The sequence below is a fragment of the Pipistrellus kuhlii genome, unplaced genomic scaffold (genome assembly GCF_014108245.1).
Source record: "Pipistrellus kuhlii isolate mPipKuh1 unplaced genomic scaffold, mPipKuh1.p scaffold_m20_p_3, whole genome shotgun sequence".
NCBI classification, from domain to species: domain Eukaryota; kingdom Metazoa; phylum Chordata; class Mammalia; order Chiroptera; family Vespertilionidae; genus Pipistrellus; species Pipistrellus kuhlii.
In genome coordinates, this window is record NW_023425529.1 from 18315246 (window position 1) to 18338408 (window position 23163).

At 43.2% G+C, this 23163-nt stretch overlaps 1 protein-coding gene across 4 annotated transcripts; it reads right to left on the minus strand.

Annotated features, from left to right (window-relative positions):
* Positions 1-386: 386 nt before the first annotated feature.
* Positions 387-22877, minus strand: YBX3 (Y-box binding protein 3). 4 transcript variants are annotated; one of them, XM_036457838.2, is made up of 10 exons: positions 22241-22877; positions 18284-18347; positions 17223-17256; positions 14470-14559; positions 12530-12652; positions 9250-9453; positions 4552-4649; positions 2675-2846; positions 1921-2020; positions 387-949 (listed from the first exon to the last, which is right to left on the minus strand). In XM_036457838.2, exons 1-9 carry the CDS (start codon positions 22866-22868, stop codon positions 1955-1957), a joined length of 1479 nt encoding a protein of 492 aa, XP_036313731.1. In that variant the 5' UTR covers positions 22869-22877; the 3' UTR covers positions 387-949; positions 1921-1954. The 4 variants fall into 4 exon arrangements, 3 of the variants coding, with proteins under 3 accessions (XP_036313731.1, XP_036313732.1, XP_036313733.1); XM_036457839.2 differs by lacking the exon at positions 9250-9453; XR_006742787.1 differs by lacking the exons at positions 1921-2020; positions 2675-2846; positions 4552-4649 and adding an exon at positions 4704-5887 and having other exon boundaries at positions 387-970.
* Between the last annotated feature and the right edge of the window lie 286 nt (positions 22878-23163).

Below are 23163 nucleotides of genomic sequence, written 5' to 3' on the forward strand. Positions count from 1 at the left end.
CGATGTTTCTAACTATCTATCCTTCTCCCTTCCTCTCTGTGAAAAATCAATTAAAAAAAAAAATATTTAAAGGAAGCCGTTTAACCTGCATGCCATCCACTCACCTCAGTGAAGATTACTCCAAAGACACAGAGGACCAGAGAAACAAAAGGACGCCCAACTGCTGAACTCAGACACCAACTTGTTCATTCCGACCCACATTCCAATCACAACTACCACCATCGCAAAAGAATATACCTAATATTTATTAAATAGCGTGAGAGCATCTTTAGTTTGGTTTTGAGCTTACTATTAAGTCAAGTGAATTAACTGGGAGGTGGGGGGGGGGGGGGGGAGAGATAAAACACACGCTGAGACAGGAAAACATACTCCAGTTATACACCTTCTCCTTTCAAGGATAAAAATTTTATTTTTTGAGGAACTTCATGCTGCACATTTTCAGAGAGTCGCATAAGAAAGCAAAAATGTTATCCTCCCCTCATCTAGAAATAAATAAGAAGAGCATAAAATTTCTTTTTAAATCATGACACTTGGAAGTTTAGCACCAGCATCCAAAATGAACTAGAAAAGGGAACAAAAAAGCATTTACTATATATTTCAGATTTCTTTGGTTGGGGTTCTCCCCATGTGGTATTAATATTTCTTCTTTCAATTCATATTACCAAAACAGTAAAAACCAGGAAAAAAATATAAACCTAGTGGTTGCCGAAACTGGGGAGGTTGCTCTCTTGCTTTCTGTGCAGGGATTCCAGAAAAATTGCTGGAAACATTGGCTGACATTCTCGTTTTGTACTTGTTTCGTAAAGAATAATCCGTAAACATTCCAATGTCCACATCTTGGTTATTAGTCTTCCACTTTATTGCTTGGCTGTTTCTTTGGTGTTGGTAAGGTCATGTCTGCTTTTTGTTTCGTTTTTTTTTTTGAATGGTCATTAATTCTTTAGGTCACCTGGAAAAAATTAAAATCGAACTTATAAAAAGTGACAAAATGACGAAGAGTTAAAGAATAAAAAGACAAAAATAGCCTGTTTTCTTGAAAAAAAAAAAAAAAGTATTTCAAAAGCTGTAAGCAAAATGTACATGTTTATATTCTCTAGATTTGTAAACTGTGCATTGATTTAATGAAAACTCTTTTCCATAAATATTTTTTATAAATGAGAACAGTCAGTACATAATAATGAAACCACAATGAAGCTTAACAAGCTACCTTTACAAAGAGGTTATTCTTTACTGCTGTTTAACCACTTCCCAGGTGTTATCTCATTAAATCTTTGCAAGGACCTTGGTGGATAAAGTCTGTTGGTGTTCCCATTTCCCCAGCAGCAGACATTGCCGAGGGAGAGGGTAAACGAACTGCTCAAGATCACCGAGCAAATGAGCAGCAGATCCCGCACTGGTTGTAGAGGCCTTTGTGCTCCTACACATTGTCCCCACTGCCTCCAAGTGAATCATGTTGCTTGTCAAAGGGGAAAAAAACACACACAAAACCTCTAATTTATTCTACAAATCAGTCTCCAGATATTAAAGTAAGGCCTGGTCAGGCACTTGAAAATGATCAAATTGGCCACTAGGTGTCATAAAAGTAAAATTTCCAAACTTTCTTATTAGTATACCATATTAATACTGTAATAGTTAAAAACTGTCTGTCTAAAATAACCTGTCTGTCTAGAAAAAAGAATTTGGCTCTCATTACCTGTCTGAATGCTTATGTCCCCAAAGCTTAGCAAAAAAAAAAAAAAAAAGTAAATCTCAGATATTTAACCACTTTCTTCAAAATCACAATGGAGATGAGGAAATGGTCCAGGTAAATCACAGAACTATCGATAGTTCAGACTGATTTGTGCTCTGGTTGAGAAATCAATGACATTAAAAAAAATTAAAATAAATACCCACGTAAGCCTGGGCTGCCCGAGCTCTCACCTAGTGATGGTGAAGGTGCCTGAGGAGCCTGATGTTACTCAGCACTGCTCTGCTCGGTGGCCGGAGCAGGGTTCTCGGATGGCACGTCACCTGCCTTGCTCTAAAACACAGAACACATTCACAAACCAGAAATGAAGCAATTCAGGTGACAGTGGAAAGTTCAAGACTAAAAAGTCTCAAAAGTTGGAGTCCTTTTGCCTATGGAAGCAAATCGCCGTACAAAATTTTATCTACTCTCAAGTATGAGTCAAAAATCAGTATCACAAAGAATGACTTCCAAATAGCAAATTAAACCCGGCCACTCTCCGTAACAAAACAATTACTTTCCACACACTTACAGGCGGGTTCCTCTCTGTAAATGCTGTCCTTTACTTGGACAGCCCTACACGTTTTTGGCTCTGAATCCCCGCCAGAGTGGGTAATTCATTCAAATGTCAATTTAATTAAAACTCAAATATTTGGTTTGTGTGACGTGCAGAGAATACTCTATATATGTATGGACCTTAAGCAAAATGTTAATATAGATATATAAAAATATATGTGGATACTACTTATATATAAAATCTTATGTGTAAATAATTTATTTATAAATGACATTTTACATAAACTATTATATGTAAAGATACATATTTTTATATATACATATACTTAAGTATAGACTATCACACTATAAAACCACTCTTAGAATAGATGCTGACATTTGACATGATGAAGAATGATCCGGCACCACCCCCCTCCGGCTGGCTGCATTTACCTCTTTGCCATCTTGTGAAGGAGCGTTAGGAGGACGGGGACGGCGCCGGTAGTTGTACGGGCGTCGGTATCCACGGCGAACGGACGGCTGGTTTGGACCATTGGCCGCTTGCTGGTTCTCTTTATCTTCAGCTTCTCCCACAGCTGGGGCAGGTCGTGGGCGAGGAGGTCCCCTAGAACAGAGATCACAAAACAAAGAGAGAAAAAGTGCAACGCAACAGGGACTCTCAAGAAAATAGGTTTTGTTCGTTTCTAGAAATTAAAGAGTCCAAGTGACCAGGTAGGTACTTATTACTAGAATTATGCACAGGCTAATAAAACAAGTGGAACAAAGTTTTGGTGGGGGGGGGGGGGGAAAATCCCATCCTTTTCCCCTTTCACCTGAATACCTATCTGTAGTGCATACACATACCCTGAACACATACTGTACTCCTACCAGACACTCTGACAGGCTCTAAGAGGAAAACCAAAGAAGGAAAGTGGTCTAGTGTTGCCCTCCAGGAACAGAGCTTCGTGGAGACTATGGGGATTGAACACGGGAAGAAAACAGCCACCACGTGCCAGAGCCTGTGCTGGAATGTTTACACGTGAAGTGATTTAATTTCAACACCAATTCTGTGAGTGAGCCTCGCAGTAAGAAAGCCAACAGGTTCAGAGAGAGTAAGTACTTGTTTGAATCACATGGGGTGGCTGATTTTATAGGTCAAAAAAGGTCAACTGTAACTCTGCCCGGATCACACAGCTGGGAATCGACAGAGCTGGACTCAAATACTGCTCCTGTCTCCTCAGTTTTCATGAACTGTAACTCTGCCCGGATCACACAGCTGGGAATCGACAGAGCTGGACTCAAATACTGCTCCTGTCTCCTCAGTTTTCATGAAGACATTTCTATGAAATATCCCTTATTTGAAAGTCCTTAGTAATCAGTTCTTATAGAGTGATTATGCCTAAAACTGGAATGAATTGTGAGAAGAAAGGATGCAGAATGGCACAAATCCTTTCCCCAAATTCTACACTTACTAATACTCTCCTTTCAATCAACCCCTATTGCCCAACTTCAAGGTGGTCTCCCTGTGATTTAGGAATGAAATGCTTCTTCACTTACCTCAAGGACAGGACAAATAAACAAACAGGAAGGCTTATAATACAAAAAGCTGAAAAGGATCTTAGGAAATCTATTTCAATTTGCAATCTTTGCAGGGACAGAACACAAAATAATCCGCTCCTTCACTAATGTTAACATCATGGGTAGTGGTATTTACTGAGCAGTTATTATACCAGCAAACATACTAATTGTCTCAGATGCTTCTTTATACATTTAACCCTAATGACAACTGTAGAATAGCCGTTAATGTCCATTTTATAGGCCTACTACTAAGTCTTAGAAAGTTTAGAAACTTGTCAAAGGAGTTATAGCTACCATCTGCAGGTTGGGAATTGAATCAGACAACTTGATCCATAGCCTGATTTAACTCTTACACTAGACTGGCTCAGTTAACAGAATATGTAGTATCCCAAATACTCTGTGGCACTCAATCTTCCTCCATTTGTAGCACTACCAGTGAATTACTCATCAATTAATTTCTGCTTATTTCATTCAATATTATTTGAAAATAAGTATTAATTTATAATTAAAACATAAGAATGCTATCAAATACAACTAATGGTTTGGTACAGGGATAACTATAAGTTTTATTATTTAAGGAAGGAGCAAGTGTCACAGGCCATCTGAAAACATATGCTGCAGAGTCTCCCCTCAACTTGGACACATCTTCCATTACATAATAAGTCCTCAGAACAGACCCACAACATCCTCACACATTCTGCGGTCACTCCCCAGTCCTTCAGCGGGTCACGCCTTCGTGAAATGTGACGTACCTACGGTACCTCGGACGGTAATTTGGATTTCGATGGACCGGTCCCTGAAGTTGAGCTCCCTCTGGAACTCCATCCTTGATCTCTCCAATCTCACCAGCCTAGAAGGGAATAGGGCTGGAAATGAGTGCTGTGCTACAGGATACAGGAAACACAGAGCACACGGCTGTATTCAGAATTCTTGAAAAGTAAGAAAAATGCTTCCTTACAAAGCTGGGAACTATCAACTAATTGTAACAGTAAGCTATTTTCTGACTAGATCTTCATGAAGGATAGAAAAGAAAAACTCATTCCCACTTATAACAGTATTCTGCCTTACTCCAGAGCAACTAATTTCATTTCACAATATTAATTTAACATTTAAAGTGCTCCATTCATCTCTTTTAAAAAAAAAACAACTGCTTTTGAGCAATAAGAATCTTTTCAAACTCAGACCTGCTAATTCTACAAACTGGGTATCCCTTCAATATCACTAATGGCTTCTAATTCAAAATTTCTCACACCTTATAATCATGCTTTCACCTGATTTTTTCCTTTCACAATTTCTTCCTAGTATTTATTTGCACTATTTAAGCATAACATTTAAAAAAATAAAGTACACTTTCTTGGTGATAAATTTATTGTAATCTGTAGGGGAAAAAATAACTTTACTGTAGAACTTCTAGGGGAAGAATAAAAACTAAAAACAAATGAACAAAAAACTAAAATAAAAAAAAATTAAAAACCCACCGACCAACCTCTGAAATTCCAACAATCTCTAAAATTCATTACAAAATAGTCACAATCTCAAACATCTTCTCCCCCCTCAAAACTAACACCTTTCTTCTCCATTTCATGAAGCAATCAGAAAATATTTTCTATATCGTTTCACTACAGAATCTACTAAGCTACCTGTATTTATAATAATCGTCTTCTCTCATTACACTGGCTAAGTGGTCCAAGCTCATATCCATGGCTAACCCCTCTCCTTATCCCCCGCTTCACTGTGTATTTTCTTCCCTCTTTGCTCCATTGTTTCCACCCAAGCCCATGAACATGCTGAAATAACACCCCTAGTTTTCAATTACTTTATTTTGAAATAATAACAAACGTAGAATCTAATCCTCAGACCCCATTCAAGTCTCACCAATAATGTCCTTTAGAGCAAAAAAGACCCACTGAGCACCATGCCTTGAATTTAGCTGTCTCTCTGACACAGTTCCTCAATTTCTACTTGGTGTCCTATGGACTGAAGAGTTCCGAGTTCGATTCCGGTTAAGGGCACATGCACGGGCTGCAGAAGGCAGCCGGTCAACAATTCTCTAATCCTTGATGTTTCTAGCTCTCTCCCCCTTCCTTTCTGAGAAATCAATATATGTAAAATAATAATAAAAGTAAAATTATTCTTTAAAGAAAAATGGTTACAGATCAGATAGTCTGTAAAATATACCGCCGTGTGGGTTGCTGGGTGTTTCCCCGCGCTCTAGTTTGTGTGGATGACAGGGAAGCCACAAAAGTGACACTGCATTCTTCTCACTGTCTCCTGCCAGGTCGAGTCTGACTTCAATTTGCACTCTACTCAGTGTTGGTGTTGAGCAGTAGCTGAGGTGGGATCTATCTTCATTTTTTTAAATTTTAAATCAATCTTTATTGTTCATATTATTACAGGTATTTATCTTCTAAGGCTCCTCTGCTGTAGGTTTCCTTTTTATTTTTCTAAATATGTTTTTATAGATTTGTAGGTTTGTTGTTTTTTTTTTAGAGAGAAGGGAAAGGAGAGAGACATCGATGTGAGAGGAAAATATTGACTGGCTGCCTCCACACGCACCCAGACCAGGATCGAGCTCGCAGCCTCGGTATGTGCCCGGACCTGGAGTCAAACCAGCAACCTTCTGGTGCACATGACCGCTCAATCAACTGATCCACACTGGCCAGAGCTAGGTGTACTCTGTTCTCCTTTGTAATTAAGAAGGATTTTGTGAAGTAATTTCAAAGTCTATAAATATTTCATTCCTCATCAAATTCAATACATTCGTGTATATATCTACACAGACTCATGGTTTTCTATTTTATTCAATGGGTTCTAATCTGTTACTATCATTACTGGCCAATGGGAACCCATTCAAGCTGCCTCATGTCCTTTTGACATGTCTCCAACATTCTCTGAGTACTTCCTTGCTTTCTGGCATGACAAGATGTTCCAGGTTCATATTGTACTTTCTGTGGTTCAGATCTGAAATCAGCCATTTCTCAAAAGGAGCTTCCTTTTATTAGAGAATGGTATTTAGGAAGCTCAGTGCTATCAGTTCAGGCCATTTCAGTGAACAGAAATAAGGACCACCAAATACAAACATATGCACACATACTATAAACTATACATATATAAATGAATGTATGAATGTGAGTGTGTGTGTGTGTGTGTGGCATTTGATTTGCTCTTCTAATGCATCATGAGTAAGTAGTTGGAGAGGGAAGGGCTAAGGGAAACCAGGACAGAATTCACTCAATGTGAAAATAAAATCAACCCCAAACCTTGCCCTAACCTCAGATCCTCCTCCAGATACTGCCCCATTTCTTTGAGCTCCTTTACAGAAATACCTGCTAAAGGAAACCCATCACCACCACAGAAACCTCCTCAAAGGGGAAGAAAATACCTCTTCTTCCCCCCTTCCCCCCATCTTGGCTTTCTCTTAAATTCATTCTGACTAGATTTTTGTTCTCACCATATCACTAACCTCCCAAGTTACCAAACCCAGTAATCAATTCTCAACCTAACTTCCACTATTTTGGGGGCAGCATTTCCTCTTAAAATACTTTTCTTTCTTTCTTTCTACCTGTTCCCTCTCATGTCATTTGCTAGGCTCCTCATCTTCCTAACCTGTTTGGCTCAGTGGATAAAGTGTTAACCTGCGGACTGAAAGGTCCCAGGTTTGATTTCAGTCAAGGGCATGTATCTTGGTTGGGCACATCCCCAATGGATGTTATGTAGGAGACAGCTGATCCATGTTTCTCTCTCATCCATGTTTCTAACTCTCTCCCTTCCTCTCTGTAAAAAAATCAATTATATATATGAACACGGAAGTCATTTGATCACTGACCATGCTATATTATGTTCTTGGTACATAAGAGAAACACTAGTGGCCTGAATGTTGTTAGTTTTCCCTGTTGTGTCCAATAAATGTCAGTTTTTGTATGTTGTAGAAAATATTAGACTTTTCTGTATGAACTCAGAAATTTTTACCATCTAGATATCTCTCAGTCCTTGTAAGTCATTACACTGACAACCTTGAGGTAGCCTAGTTTTATGGAAGGAAGTTTCAGGAATTTTCACTTGATGTTATTGGTTTGCTCACTCAGTGAACATCCAAACATGGCATGTATTAGAAAGAGTATAAGGAAAACTGTTGAAAAAAGTCTAAGACAGTTTTTAATTCAGATATGAAATGTAAAGTAAAAAAAATCCAGGCCACATTTAAAGAACTATATATGCAGTTATCAGAATAAGCACAAATTTCAAAAATTAACTTTTCAACCAGCATCTGTAAAAGAGATTCTACATGGCACTCCAGAGTCACTTTACTCTCCACCTTCAAATCCTAAGGTGAAATATACTTTAATTCAAACACAGAAAAGACTCATCATGTGCATATGCTAGACACTAACAATGGCTTCTTCAGGAAGGTACTGTCAGCACTGAAAATAAATGTGCATGGCAATCTCACTGACTTCCTGTCCTCCTGGAAGTCCTCCTAACGGAGCCTACTGTGCCTGTGCCTCACGTACCCAATCTCTCCATGTACGCAAGTCTACTTGTTATTTTTAGCACGTTTGTCAGGGACAGCTGTGAAAGAGTGAAGAGAAAAAACAAGGAGCAATGCAGAAAGAACACAGTCATGCATGATGGGACATGAGAAGGGTAGCAGAGAACGGACCGAACATAGTGTTCAGTCAAAACACTTGGTGGAAAAACAACCCAAGGGCACTAAGAGGAAGTGTTTGTAGCTAGGGGTAACAAAAAGGATGCCCCGTCCCAAGTTTCCCAAATTTCCAGGGACTGGGAAGTTGCTATGAGGCTCATTCATTACAGGTCAAGTTCCTACAGTAGTTGTTATCAATATTTTGTGATTAAAAAAAGAGGAGTAAATCAATAACTAACCATCTTCACCCTCTGGTAGGGTTTCTTAATCCACACCATCTCGCCTAAATTAAGGACTTTACAGGTGTTAGCTATCCTAAAGCATCACACTGAAGTCTTTACCTTTGATTTAATCATAGTGAGCCCCACAGTGGAGGCACATTATTATTATTATTACCATTTAATGTATGAGTAAGTTAATCTCTCTAAAGTTTGGTTTTCTCAAAACTTCACAAATAATAAGTAGCAGAGACAAGATTTAAATAAATCCAGGTCTGTCTTGACTTCAGAGTTTAAGCTCTTAAGCATACCATTGGTCTCTCTACTTTCCTTCTTCCATAAACTAGAAACTGTAACCTACCCACTAGTGTCCCCAGTTGTAGGCACGGCTCACGTAGCTGTGTTTTTAGAAACATTACTAGGATTGGAAGACCCAAGGCCTTGCTTCAGCTTTTGCAGCATCAGGAAGCCACAAGCAAGGTTTTGTTTCCAGCGGCTGGTGTTGGAGGAGGAGGAGGAGGAGGAAGAGGCAGAGGAAGGACGGAAGGGTGAGGATTGCTGAAGAGAAGTCCCAGGTGCAATTTTACCTGCATTCTGTTGGGATGGGGATAGACCCGTGAGCGACGGTCAAAGGTCTGTCCCACGTGGTAAGGCGGGAACCGCCGCCGGTACTGAGGGCGATACTGGGGGCGGCGCAGCTGACTCCTGGCCCCAGAGAACTGCCCGTCAGTGGCAGGGGGGTCAAATCCTTCACTGCTGCCGCTCCCTTCCTCCTCCTCCTCCCCAGCGTACTAGCGAAGCAAAGAAACAGAGGTTCAGAAGAAGTTTCAGCAAGGAAAGAACCAAAGAATACCACTTAGGGTGAATTACCACCAAAAGAAAAACATCTCCCCAAAAGGAATAATCCTTTTATTTATACAAAGCGCATTTAACCCAGATCATTATGTGATAACCTGGGATAAACAACATTGAGATTAAAGTAGATCTATGCAGATAAAATACCAAGAAGCAGAAAAGCAAAAGCAATCACTCTATAATAATTTTAAGTCATCTAATTAGAATTGATGAGTATCAGGTGACCAACCCCCCCAAAGAACATCTACAATCTTAAAAATATTTACCTTGGCCAACATGTGTGTCTCCCAACATTTGCCATCCACGGGGGCAAAGTCAGGGCAGTCAAGAAAAAATATATTTTGTGGTATTATCAACAGTTTGTTCCACAAAGTATACTTCCTACAGCTATTTTCGAAGTGTGGACAGGGTCTCCATAACCCTTCGGGGGGTTATCAAGGTCCAACTATTCTCATAATGCCGTGAGAGTGCTAATTGCTTGATCCCATCTCATCACCACAGGAGTGTACGGTGGGGTCTCCCAGAGCTACACTGACATGTGGTCTCAGCAGACTGAGTGCAGGAGATCTACAAAAACATCAAGCACCACCACTCTTCCCACTCAATTTCATGGAAAAAGTTAGATTTTCTTTATATTTTTGAGAATAAAGTTTTAATTGTACCTTAACAGATAGTAATAAGTAATAGATACGGGTAGTTTCTAAATATAGATCTTAATGCCCAGCCAGCATGGCTTAGTGTTTTAAGCGTAAACCTAAGAACCAGGAGATCATGGTTCAATTACGGGTCAGGACACATGCCTGGGTTGTAGGCTCGATCCCCAGTGGGGAGGCATGCAGGAAGCAGCTGATCAATGTTTCTCTCTCTCCCTTCTTCTCTGAAATCAATAAAAATACATTAAATTTTTTAAAAATATATACAGGTCTTACTAGCAAAGTAAATTATTGACCCATTATGTAACTTTTCCTGTATTTCAACTACGTATCCTATACTAGTAGTTTATATAAAAAATAAAGGCTACCATCCCTCAAGAAACCTAATTAAAATCTTACTTTAAAGTGGGATATGCAGATGCCAAAGTAGTCTTATGGGAAGTAACGATAGTTATTAAAAAAAATAGCTAAATTAAAAATTAACATAATGACGCATTTCTCCTAGAGGGTGAGGATGTTTAAGTTTTAGAACTTTCCAGTTCAAGCCAACATGGGCAACTAAATTCCCCAACAGGAAACGCTCCAACGAGCTTTTCAGACAAATGAAGCCATTACAAACTTCGTATAGCCTGAATCAGATGTGATTCCCAATATAAAAAATGTTCACCAAAATGTGAAGTGTGAGACTTCATACATTTTTTCTTTTTCTTTTAGGCTTTCTGTATCTTTTTGAGCTGTATACAGACAATCTCTCATTTTTACACAATGAGAATAATGGCAGCACCCTTAACAAACATGCTCTCGAGCTCTAAGGACTTAAAAACATTGTAACAGCAAAACATTTATGTACACTTTAAGAATTTTGACATTTCTAAATATTTTTTACATGAATGACTTCAAATTTCCAGCTGAGGAGAAAAGTCTCCATAAGGAAAATTTTTCACTAAAGGTTCTACCACTGTACTTCTGAATGAACTAAGGAGTCAAAATAATTACAACTACAAGCTCCGTGAATCTGATGAACTTGCGTTAACCTGACATAGTAAATGCTCATTCCTACCTCCACGCCCTGCACAGCTTATTGGAAAAACAAAACAAAAACAAAATAAGCAAAATGTGGGTAAGAAAAATACAGAAACAGGAAATGAAATGCCATAAGCAATCTGATAAAAATCAAATTAGGCAGGATGAGAAGATGACAGAATGAAGAAGGAAAGCATTCTGCAAAGCAGAAAGATGTAAGTCTATCGAAACATGGGGACAGACCATTCTCAACCTGCATGTATTCTATTCTGGTGAGATTTTTCAAGTTCTTCTTGGGTAACTGGCATAGCCACAACCCTGCACCCACAAAACATCTGGAGTTTTATGCTGTGGTGCCAGTCCCAGGTACTAATTCTAGAAACATCAAAAAGTGACTCAAATTTATAGAATCCTCATGACCACAGATAAATGGGATTCTTTTTGGGTGCTTTAAAAAGTATTTATAGAGCACCTCCTAAGACAGAGACTTGGTTGTAAAGCCTTTCACCTGGATTGATACTAATCTGAAGAATGATAGATCCAGACAATTACTTACTACTTCTACACTTTAAAATAAAGCAAATGCTATGCAAAATAAACTAGCCACTGTCAGGCCTCAGAGGGAAGGTAGGGGAGGGTGGGGGCAAAGGGGAGATATCAACCAAAGGACTTGTGTGCATGCATATAAGCCTAACCAGAGGTCATGGACAACAGGGGTGGGGTTTGGGATGGGAATGGGGGGATGAGGACAATTATGTGACACCATAATCAATAAAGAAATTTTAAAAAATAAATAAAATAAAATAGCCACTTACTTGAAGCAAATTTAATATTTCTGCAGCCAACAGTTTATTGCCTCTTCCCAATCTATCCCCATTCTTCCTTGCCAACCAAACGCTGACTTTCTTAGAGACCAGCAGTGCCAGTGCCAAGGGATGAACCACAGGTTTGAGCCAATTCCATTCCCCTTCATCAGTGAATGCCCTAAGGCAAGATTCTGGTCCCGGGAAAGAGCTCAGTGAAGAGAATGCCTTTTTGACCACCTTGGCACAGCATACCTTAGTTAAGCTTTCTTGTTATAAGATGGTTAAATGTCTGTTATTTGCAGCCAAGTACATACAAACTGATACAACTTTTCAATGGCAAGTGTAATGAGACCCTTGGCTATGCATAAATTCCGGATATAAAAATTTTTGCATCAAAACCAACAAACAACAATCATTTTGTGTTTGTGTTGCCAGGAGAAGACACAGTATTCATCTGCTCTAAGTTTGTACACTCCGTTTACGATGTGAATGTCTCTGCAATCACCAATTAGGAAGAGAGGCCAACATACATTACGGGGAGGTCCACGGCGTCTGCCATAGTAACCGCGTCTGTAACGGCGCCGATCAGCAGCATAACGGCTCCCTTCTACAGGAACTCCATCTGGGCCAGTCACGTTGGCTGCTTCGGCACCCTGAGGCAGAAGAAAGACACCCTCAATATTTAAAAGAAGCTAGGCCAGTGTGGCTCAGTGGTTGAGCAGCGATTTGCTGGTTCGATTCCTGTCATGGCACACGGCTCAATTCCCCACTAGGGGGTGTGCAGGAGGCAGCCTGTTGATGTTTCACTCTCTCCCTGTCTCTGAAAAATCAATGAAAACATATTTTTTAAAAATTTAAAAGAAGCAAAACCCCCCAAACAATCTTAGACAACCAAAATGTTAAAGATTGACAGACTGTACTATCAATTCCTGTTGTTAGACATCAAAAGTATACCCAGGTTTTAATACTGAAATGTATGCAGCTTGTTTGCTCACGCAGCCTATGCTCTGCCTTCGTGTTTGGTCATACTAGGTTCAAGAGCAATGTATATCTCTTTGACGAACACAATCTGTTCGATGTAACACAACTGTAAAAGAAAGAATGCTAGATCAGGAAGGCATACTCCTCAGTGGAAAAAAATGGAGATAATGGTATCTTGCTAGAAAATGTTGAAACTTGTGTTACCCTGAGGTACCAAGAGAATTCCCATTCATGGGCTCACGTAGCTCTGTCCAGCAATGATGACCAAGAGCAAAACTTGGGAGCAATGGTAAAGAAGGGTTCTTGTCTTAGTAATAGTTTCCACACATGTAGTCCCTCTTTAGACCTTCCTATTCTCCTCAGAACAGACTTAGCATTCTTATTCTCTTACTGAAAAATGAATAAAATAATGTTGCAAGCAGATAAAAAATTAGAGCCTGAAAAGAGTGTATTTCACACTCTTATCAATCTGTAAAGCCTCAAGTTCTGAAAACAGAGGTAAAATTGCCTGACAAAACATACAGAGGCAAAAAATAAATAAATAAAATCTGACAAAGCAAAATTTTAGAGATCATTACAGGCCAGCATTTGTTGGTGGATGATTCAAAACTTCAAGAGATTTGCAAGATACCATGGGGATCAAATCAGTAAAGACATCATTTAAATTGTTATATTAAATGAAATGAAGTGTTTTTCTTTTAGAACAGAACAGGTTGAGAGCGACTAAAAATACAGACTATGGAACTGTATGTATGTATGTATGTTTGTGTGTGTGTGTGTGTGTGTGTGTGTGAAAAGCACATGCGGGGAGTTAACTAGTAATTCACTCCATTATTAGTTTACAATTCAGCCACCACCATTAAATGCCATGGTGGTTGTAAGGTATTTGGCTTTAAGATGTTTTTTTAATGCTATGGTGTTTTATTGATATCTATAACAGACTGCCGTCTGAAAGCCAAACAAAAAAGACATTACAAATATTGGAACTAGATAATATAACAGCATTAAAAATATCCCGGTACATTTCAAGATGACCAATTAGCTTCATCTGAAAAAAGATGTTATACAGTCCATCAAAAAGCCTCCAGCTTTCCAAAACCTAATCCAAAGATTCAACTGAAATCTTCTTTGAAATTAAAACATTCTTCACTGTGTATTACTTGTATTATTAAAAAATCACAGCCTGAAAATATTATTTGTATAAGTCAAATTTCACCCCATTTAAAATTCCTTTTCCTTCCATAATTAAATAGGATTCATCACTTATTCAATGAGAAATTAAAGCATCCTTTGATAATATATATATATCAAAGAATGCTTACAATGACATCCAATAATCAAAAATATTTCTACTTAAAAGTCACTTCTTCTTGTTAACACAAAAACATCCAAAGTAATGTGAGTTCTTTCGTAAGGGGCTGAGAGAGCATTTACTCTGCAAGAAAACTTCAGTGCTAGCACTCTCTGAGACCCAGCCCAACCCTCTCACCTTCTCTCCTTCAACCACATCGAACTCCACAGTTTCTCCATCTCCTACACTGCGCAGGTATTTCCGTGGGTTATTCTTCTTGATGGCAGTCTATAAGAGGAGAAATTCTAAGTAAAGTATATGTCAATACTGGGTTGCAGGCTTGATCCCCAGCATATGGGGCATGCAGGAGGCAGCCAATCAATGATTCTCTCTCATCGTTGATGTTTCTAACTCTCTCTTCTCCCTTCCTCTCTGAAATTAACAAAAATATTTTTTTAAAATATTAAAGAATGTGTGTGAAAGGGAGGAGGAATCGTGAACAGGAAAAATGAATTAGAAAATGCCAAGGTGTGAATATTTCTGACAAAATAGGCAAAGTTACCTCAGGAATCAGAACACTGCTGATAATCTGGCTTTTCCCCCGACCTGCCCCCATTTCATGGATGAGGAAACATGAGGCTAAGAGTGATGTATCCAAGGCCATATTCAAGATGCAGCGGGGGAGAGGGTGGATGGGGGGGTAAGGGGGAAAACTCTTATACCTGTACTGCATCTACATATGTATTCAATATCTTCCCCGTCACACCATGCTGTGTCCCCGACAACACATTAAAAAGGTTTAATAAAGATGTTTCCCTGCATTAAACATCTGCACCTAAACATCTGCTCGTGAGCAGACCTTTCTTGTTCCACCAGCAGAGGGAAGTGGAATAACTCCTGCAATGAACCTCCATTTCTTCAGCTGGTATCTCTAAATAGTTAAAGGGGCTCTGAGTTTCTATGGAACTAGGTCAACCTTATTTTATAAAGCGATTAGGCATGTGTAATCCAGCCCTTCCCTTACTCTTGAGTAGGAGGGAGGGGGGAAAAAAAATAAAAGAATGAGCCAACAGAGCAGAGACTTCACCCACAGAGGAAGAAGGCAGTTCAGGACAGGATATGTGCGCACGCAGCCTGCCGCCCGCCCGAACACTCAGCCATTCCAAAGCCAGCCCCTCCCTGCCGGCTCCTTCCCCTTTTCCTGTTAGACTGGGCAGGCCTCAACACAGGGAGGTGACTCACCACACAGCCTCACAGGGGCTGGAATCAGGTCACACGCTCACGCACGGGCCAACAAAGCTGGCCACCAGCACAGAAACTTGTGAGGTCCTTGTACTCCAGCACTCACCCGACGCAGCGTCCCCTCCCCAACGGTCTATTCACTTCTCGGTATTATAAGCAACACTTCCTGTCAGTCTGCTATGACTTTAAAAGTGCATGTATGTGAACAACAACAACAATCTACCCAAGTCATCTAGGTACAACTGAAATACATCCAGTCAAGTGAACATGTAAACAATAAAAACCACAACCAGGGAGCTTTTTCTTAACTAGCACTATCTCCAGTCACCACACATCCCCTCCCCCCACGTGCCCCCCCCCCCCCCCCCACCACCACCACCACTACACACACCTAAAGAGAAGGGAACAAAAACACTGAAAACCAGATGTTTGACAGAGCCCTGAAGGTAAATATGCCGGTGATAGTACCTGCCTCTCTGCTTCCCTGCTACACACTAGGAACTACACACACATTTGGGACAATTCGTTGAAAACTGAATATACAAAAATAAACAGTAAGGGTAGGTATGTTTTCACCTCTTTTGTAAAGTAAGTCCAGGGTACCTGGTAACAGAATGAAGAACATCCTAGGCTACTAATGTAAAGGAAGACAGGTCCTGCAGCAGAGACGCCCGTGTTTCCCATATGTTACCCATTTTCTACATTTGCTTCGCTTCTAAGGCAGCATGGGCCTTCTGACCTGGCCATGTGCTAACCATGCCTTGCCTACCTTTCACAGGGGAGAGGATGCGTCCTGAGAATGGGGTGTGTCCTCACGTGTCTGTCTCTCTCTCTCTCTCTCTCTCTCTCTCTCTCTCTCTCTCTCACACACACACACACACACACACACACACTAACCATCTGCTTTGCTGTGCTGATTTCTTCAAGTGAGAGCTGCTCTGACAGAGGAGCCTTAACCAACACCCACCCAGGCAAAAGCCAAATGGGTCCTGGCCAAACGCTAAGGGGAACCACACAGTCAGGAGAGCAGAACACCCCAACACAGAAGCAACGTTTCTGCTGAGGACTCAAAGGGTCCAAAAATGAAAGAGTGGCCTAACTAAATATGACTTCATGCCATTGGAAAATAAAAACTGTTGGAAAAACAGTTACGATGATGGAACAGAAGAGCTTATCTGCCAATCTTAGTATGTGGAATTGAGCTCTCCTGCCAAAATAAGAATCACAGAAAGAATTCAAAGCAGCGTGCATTTTCCTCCCAGGAACACACCCACACCGTCCATTCCCCACAGCCGTGCATCTCCCAAACTGTAAGGGATCCGGGACACTTGCAACCAGGAGGGCAATGGGTGGCGGCAGCTCGTCCTGGGCTAACACGAACCTGTCTCCAAGGCACCCTTTTGCCCGCCTCTCCAGAGAGCAGACGGCAGCCCCGCCCTGGCTCCCTTCTTCCCCATCGCATTTCTTCAAAGCCAACACAGTCCAGCCCAGCCCAGGCTCTCCTGTGGCTCCTCCTATCACCCTAGGCCCTTCCTCGTTTTACTGCTCCCAGTTTCCATACACATACTCTCCAAATTAAAAAACTTCAAAAAAGCGTTTGGGGTGGAAGATGATGTACATGACTACATTTGGGAATGGGAAACAGCACATTATCAACACCCCACTTTTCACATATAAATGTAACATTTATTAATCCCCCCCCCCCTTACCTGATGCACAAACACATCTTCTTTGGTGTCATTTCTGTTGGAAGATAAAAAGAACACAATGAAAAGGTTCTAGGTATGCGAAGGAAACCTTTAAAAAGAGCAAGTGCATTAAGAGTTTAGGTTTCAAAGCACAACACAAACTTCTGTTTATCCTCCAAACTCACTTCAGATGCCTGGAACTCAACCCTCACGGAGAACTTCCAAACCCCCAAGGCACCCACCTTGCTCCTCCACATTACCACAGTGCTCAGATGCATGTGCACAGATGCCACGCACTGCACTGTCCCTTTCCTCTCATCGCTTTCTAGGCCACGTGGTATGTAATCAGAGCCCCAGATTTCCCTCCCGGCAAAGCAAGGCAAGACAGTTAAAAGGACAAGGCACAGCTGTGATCTAGGCTCTCCTTACACTGAAACCAAAAACAGTCACCCACCCCCCCCCCCACATCACCCCACCCTAACTCATCCACCCCTCTCTCACCAAAACAGAAATTGGGGGGGGGGGGGGGGGGGGGAGATAGGGTTTCAGAATGGGGGAGCGAGGTAGGAGGGGGAGCCAAGCAAATGACAGGATCGTGCGAAAATGTAACACTCCCAACAGCCTGCACTTACATGATCATTCCTATATGGTTAGGAGTTACCATGGCTTAAAGAAAACACTAGTTTCTACACAGCACTTGGCCTAGACCTGGGCGATAGTTCCAGCTCAATTACGTACTCGCTGTGTGACCCAGGAAAGTTGCCTGACCAGTCTAAGCCTCTGTGTCTTCATCTCTGAGATTGTGGGTATGGACTCCATTACCCGAGGCTCTTCCCACTTCTGATTTATCGCCCCCACCCCTTTTTTCTTTTAATGACTCGATTTTATAAAATAAGTTACTTATCAGTGTTCTGGTAATGATCGGTAGCTTAGAAATGAGAATATTGATAATGTTTACAAATCTTAAAACTTATACAAGTCACTAATCAAGTATGGTAAAAAAAAAAATATACAGTTATATATATATAACAATTGGTACCACAACATAAGTATGTATTTAAAACTTGTAGAGACATACATACCGATTTATAAACCCATATCCATTTCTGACGTTGAACCATTTGACAGTGCCAAGGACTTTGGTGGCTAAAATAGATTAAGCGGATAAATTAGTAGCTGACCTACCCAGATAAAGCCCCTATCACTTAAGGTCTTGATAGCATTATACAAAGCCTAAACATACCTGAGGAAACCAGGAAAAGCTTAAGTCCAAAATACAATATAATAGAAAAAGAAAATGGAGCAAGTGAGGATATTATGGGAAAAATACTTTTCAGAATCTTCCCTGTTAAACTTTTCAGTAAAGTCATAAGATAAGGGTGGTCATAAGTCTATTTAGTTCTGCAATAACTAAAATTGAGAAACTCTGTTTAAGGGGGCGGGGGAAGGAGGGGAAGCCCTTTTAAGTTTTAAGGCTGAAAAATGTTATTAGTGCAAAACAAGGGTCACAATGAAAGAGAATGCAGGTAGATGAACAAGGTTAAGTACAAATGACCTTAACACACTGCATGCACACTTTGAAGTACTGGCAAACTTTATTAAGTGAAATCGTAGCTCCTAGTTAATCTACAAAGATATAACATAAAGTAGCCTGTCTAGTTGCCAGTTGGGGCCTATCAGAGTCAAGAGTAATAATAGAACTGGTGCTGTCTCAACCTGGTTCTGTACTCACCACCCTGAGACATGATGTAACAGGCCTTTTCAAACCACAGCAATGAATTTGGGCTTCTGTTTCATTGTTTACCCTCCTCTCTGCAGACGGTGGGAATCAAAACCCAGAATTTTCTATAAAATTCCCTCTTAAACTTGATTATGGGCCTGACTTTGCATCATGGGTAGGTCCACTTCTGTACCCCAGATTTCAACAGAATTTAAGAGAAAACCCAATAGTATGGTCACATAGGTTGTACTTTGCAGAGTCATAATTATTTCAGCCATCAGGTACAATTTGAGATGGCTCCTTTAAGTCAACTGTGAATGTCAAATTCAGCATCTCTAGGAAATGCCTATGCCTAAATTCAGAAAAATGTATAAAGCAAGTATCAAGACTCAGTGAACCAGGAAATGTGACAATCAAGTACCTTAAGGAAAAAAAGAAAAAAAAATATAGCAGAGAATGAAAGTAACAATTAACATTAATTCATGCTGCCTCTCTATGAGATTAACTTGCAAGGATAAGCAATAAGGATTCAGTTCTTTTAACTCAAAACTAAAACAGTAATTGGGACTTGCTTTGCTGTGGGCAGGGTTAACTCTGAGTGTTGCTAGATTGATATGCTTGAGGAAATATTTTAGCTCTTTGTAAAAAGAAGAGGAAAAAAAACAAAAATTATATTCTTTACGCCTCCAGAGTCATTCAGCCCACTGCTGACTGAGCACTTTCTGGCTGGCACCAAGAAAGGAAGATTTCCCAGTGAAGAGATTAAACCTTTAAAGCTGCAGTTTTAGGCCATTCGAACTAGAGCAGTAGGGCCAAGAAGGAAAAAAGTTATGTTTTAGATCCAAATGTGCACAGAAGTGGCCTGTTTTTGATAAACCATATGCTTTGCAGCCACTCATTGTTTCAAACGACTTGTCATTGTGCCTCCTTTCATTTGCCCTAGTGACCTAGGAAAATATAAATAAAGCCGTTTCTGACTCATTTTCATATAAGTAAATGTCTACTATTGTCAAAGGAAAAACCTTGACTAGAAAGCCAACATTAATAGAATAGGGGAAAAGATTTTTTTAAAAAAATGATTTTCAAGTCTAACGACAATCAAGGCTGAAGGTTATTTTGCCCCTCAATGTAGTTTTAAAAATGTTTCCTAATTCCACAAATACTTCTAACGGACTTCATATGGCAAACACATTCATATATGCTTCTTGCCTTAAAACCATAAACCCACTCACATACACACTGCGTGAAGAGGAGACAGAGGAAGACCCTATGGCTTTCCATCGGAAAGGAATCTGGTTTCCCTCAGGTAAACTAACTTTTCCTGGCCTGTGGTTGGCTGTTATGTCCACTGAAGTTAAAGACTGTTTGTAAAAAACTAGAATTCCAAAACCCAAATTCCATTTCAGTCAGCCCTGTGCCTGGCACATCATAGGCATCCATGTGTTTGCCTGGCAAAGGAAAGGGGATGGCAGAACACAGTGGACGGAGACAAGCTGTTAAGATGTCATTCTGAGAGCTGGAGTCATAGTGGAAAGATGAAAGACTTCCAGACTGGTCACCAGGATGTGGCAGAGGCTAACGGCAAGCGGGGGTGTGGTTGACAAAATTTAACTTTATCTGTTTCCTTCATCTTTAACAATCCCAAAGGTTAGTTCGGATCCAAAAGGGTAGTAGATGGATGCAGCGAAAAACCTCAAAATTCCCTGTGAACAACCGAAAAGGAAAAAAGGAAGGGAAAAAAGGAGGTATCTGAACACCCCTTTGAATCACCCAAGGTGGACTCTCTGACATTTGGTATGGAGTGTTCCAAGAAAACACTTGTGGGAAATATCACCACTCAACACTGCCGAGGCTTCAACGCCTTTTTAGTTCGGCAAAATAAGGGCTGTTGCATGCCTTAACCCTACACAGGTTACATTTAGCTTGTTGTTGGCAGTAACTGAGAAAGCCCTGGGAATTAAAGGGGGAAAACAGGGCCTCTCCAGGAGTGGTGCATGGAATCCTATTACTTCCTTCACACTCATTCCCTTCCTAGAAAACTGGAAGGCCAGGAGAGATCCAACACACCCCACCCGGAAGGCCCCTGCACCATCCCTTTAACTTGCCTGCTTAGAAGAGAGTGAATGAGTGCCACAGGCGCACACGCACACCCTGGAGGAAGCTACTCACCACCCACCTGTTGTGTAAGCCTGTTTTTAAAGGGGCCCACACGGGGCTCGCCGGAGAGAAGGCTGGAGGAGGTGGCACATGCCAGCGACGGCCCGCACCCACCCTCTGGCTGCTCTGCCCCCTTGAACCTGAACGTCTTGAACGTCTTATCTGCCTACTTCCTTTCCCAGGTTGCAAGTCCTAAGAACGGACGTCACATCCACTCTTCCTACCAAGTTTTTTCCAGCTGCTACACCAAACGCGTGTTTCCCCCCACCCCCAGCCCGGGAATTAGCAAGCGGGGGGGGGGGGGGGGGGAAGCGATGGGTAAACAGGTTCCCCGCAGCAGTGGGCGCAGGGAGGGACGCAACCCGGACCCAAGAGGATTGCAACACCCGTCCCCACCCCGCCCCCCCTCCCTTCTTCCCAGCATGTGGCCCACAGACGCATGGCGCCTTTCCCCAAAGCCAAAGTGGGAAGGGCGTCGGGGACAGACACCTGAGCCTCCCTCCCAGCAGGAAGCCTTTTCCCCTCTTCCCCTTCCGGCTCCTGCCAGCCACCTCACTCTTCTCCCCCCCCGCCCCCCCAAAAAAGAGATCCTCTCCCCCCCCACCCGGATCCCTAGCATCCAACTCCACAAAGTCGCCGTCCCACGTGTCCCTTCCTACCTCCTCCATCCATCCACCTCCATCCGCGCCCTGGGACCCCCTCCCACACCGCTGCCCCCTTTTCTCTGGGGACGGAAGCCTTCCCCACTTGGGGAATGCGCGACAGGGACCCCCACATACACACCCCAAAGTTAGGACGCAATTTGCTGGCCCAGGGGGACCCCGAGGGGCGCGCACCGGCCGGCGAGGGGCGCAGAGCGCGTGGCGCTCACCTGGGAGAGCCCGCAGGGCCGGCGGCGGCGCCACCTGCGCCGGGACCCGGCGTCCGGGGAGCCCCCGCAGGACGCCCCGGGAACCCCGTAGGACGTCCCGGAAAGCCCCCGTAGGACGTCCCGGGAACCCCGTACAGACGCACGGGGAGCCCCGTACGGCGTCCCCTCCCCGCAGGGGGTGGCGGAGGGAAACGCAGATGGAGAGATACCCACACGTGCTCGGCGGCGGCCGCCCCGCCCGGGGCAGCCCTGACGCGCTCCCGCCCCCGGGGAGACGGACTGACGACTCACCGAGAACTTTCTTCTCCGCGTCTTCGTTGCCGGTGGGGGCCGAAGAGGCGGGGGCCGCGGGGCCCGTGGGCGCGGGGGTCGCGTCCCCGCCCGGGTTCCCCGCGGCGAGCACCGCGGGCGCCGTGGCCGCGGCCTGGGGCGCGCCGCCGCCGCCCGGGCTCTTGGGCGCGGGGTCTTGGGGGACCGCGGCGGCCGCCTCCGCCGGAGCCTGCGGGAGGGCGGTGGTGGCGGCGGCGCTGGTGGTGGTGGTGGTGGTGGCCTCGCCCGCCTCGCTCATGCCGCCTCCTCGGCTCTCAGTCGGGCGCGTCGGTGGCGGTTGGTGGGCGGTTGGCGCGGCTGGTGGTCGCGGCGGCCGGGCGCGCTCTCGGGGAGGCCGGCGCGGGGCTCGCGGCGGCGGCGGCGGCGGCGGCCGGGGTGGGGCTCGCGGCGGAGGCGGCTCGAGCTCTCGGGCTGCGCGCTCGCTCGCTCTTGGGCTCCTCGCTCGGATCTTACTGCCCCAAAAATGGCCCCGCGCAAGTTTTTCTAGGCGGCGCACGGGGCCGGGGAGGGAAGGGAAGGGCGGGCGGGCGGCGAGGGAAGAGGGTGGGGAAAGTTGGCTCCGGAGTTGGGCACCGGCTCTCATTAGCATTTAAAGGCGCCCGGTGCCCTTTGCTTACCCGCCCAGCCGCCGGGCACCGGGGCGCAGGGGCCGGGCGGGGAGGGGAGGGAAGGGAAAGAGGGTGGGTCTGGGGATTGCAGGGCACCCTGGGGTCTCCGGAGCTGTGCGTCCCGCGCTCCCTTGGTTGGAGAGGGCCGGGGAGATCTCTTCCCAGGGACCTGGAGGCCACCTGAAACCGACCTTTAGGAGAGGCGTCAGGGCATCCAAATTACGCTGCGCCCGTCTCCCCCAAACACTTGTTTTTACTCAACCTTTATCGAGCACC

Bases quoted from the DNA above. Each gene is read 5' to 3' on its own strand.
- YBX3 (XM_036457838.2), bottom strand. From the start codon at position 22,868: ATGCTAATGAGAGCCGGTGCCCAACTCCGGAGCCAACTTTCCCCACCC. The intron at 4,650-9,249 runs GTAAAATTGCAC...ATTCCCTTCTAG, and splicing joins CCCATCCCAACAGAATGCAG to GCTGGTGAGATTGGAGAGAT. The intron at 2,847-4,551 runs GTACGTCACATT...TCTCTGTTCTAG, and splicing joins TACCGTCCGAGGTACCGTAG to GGGACCTCCTCGCCCACGAC.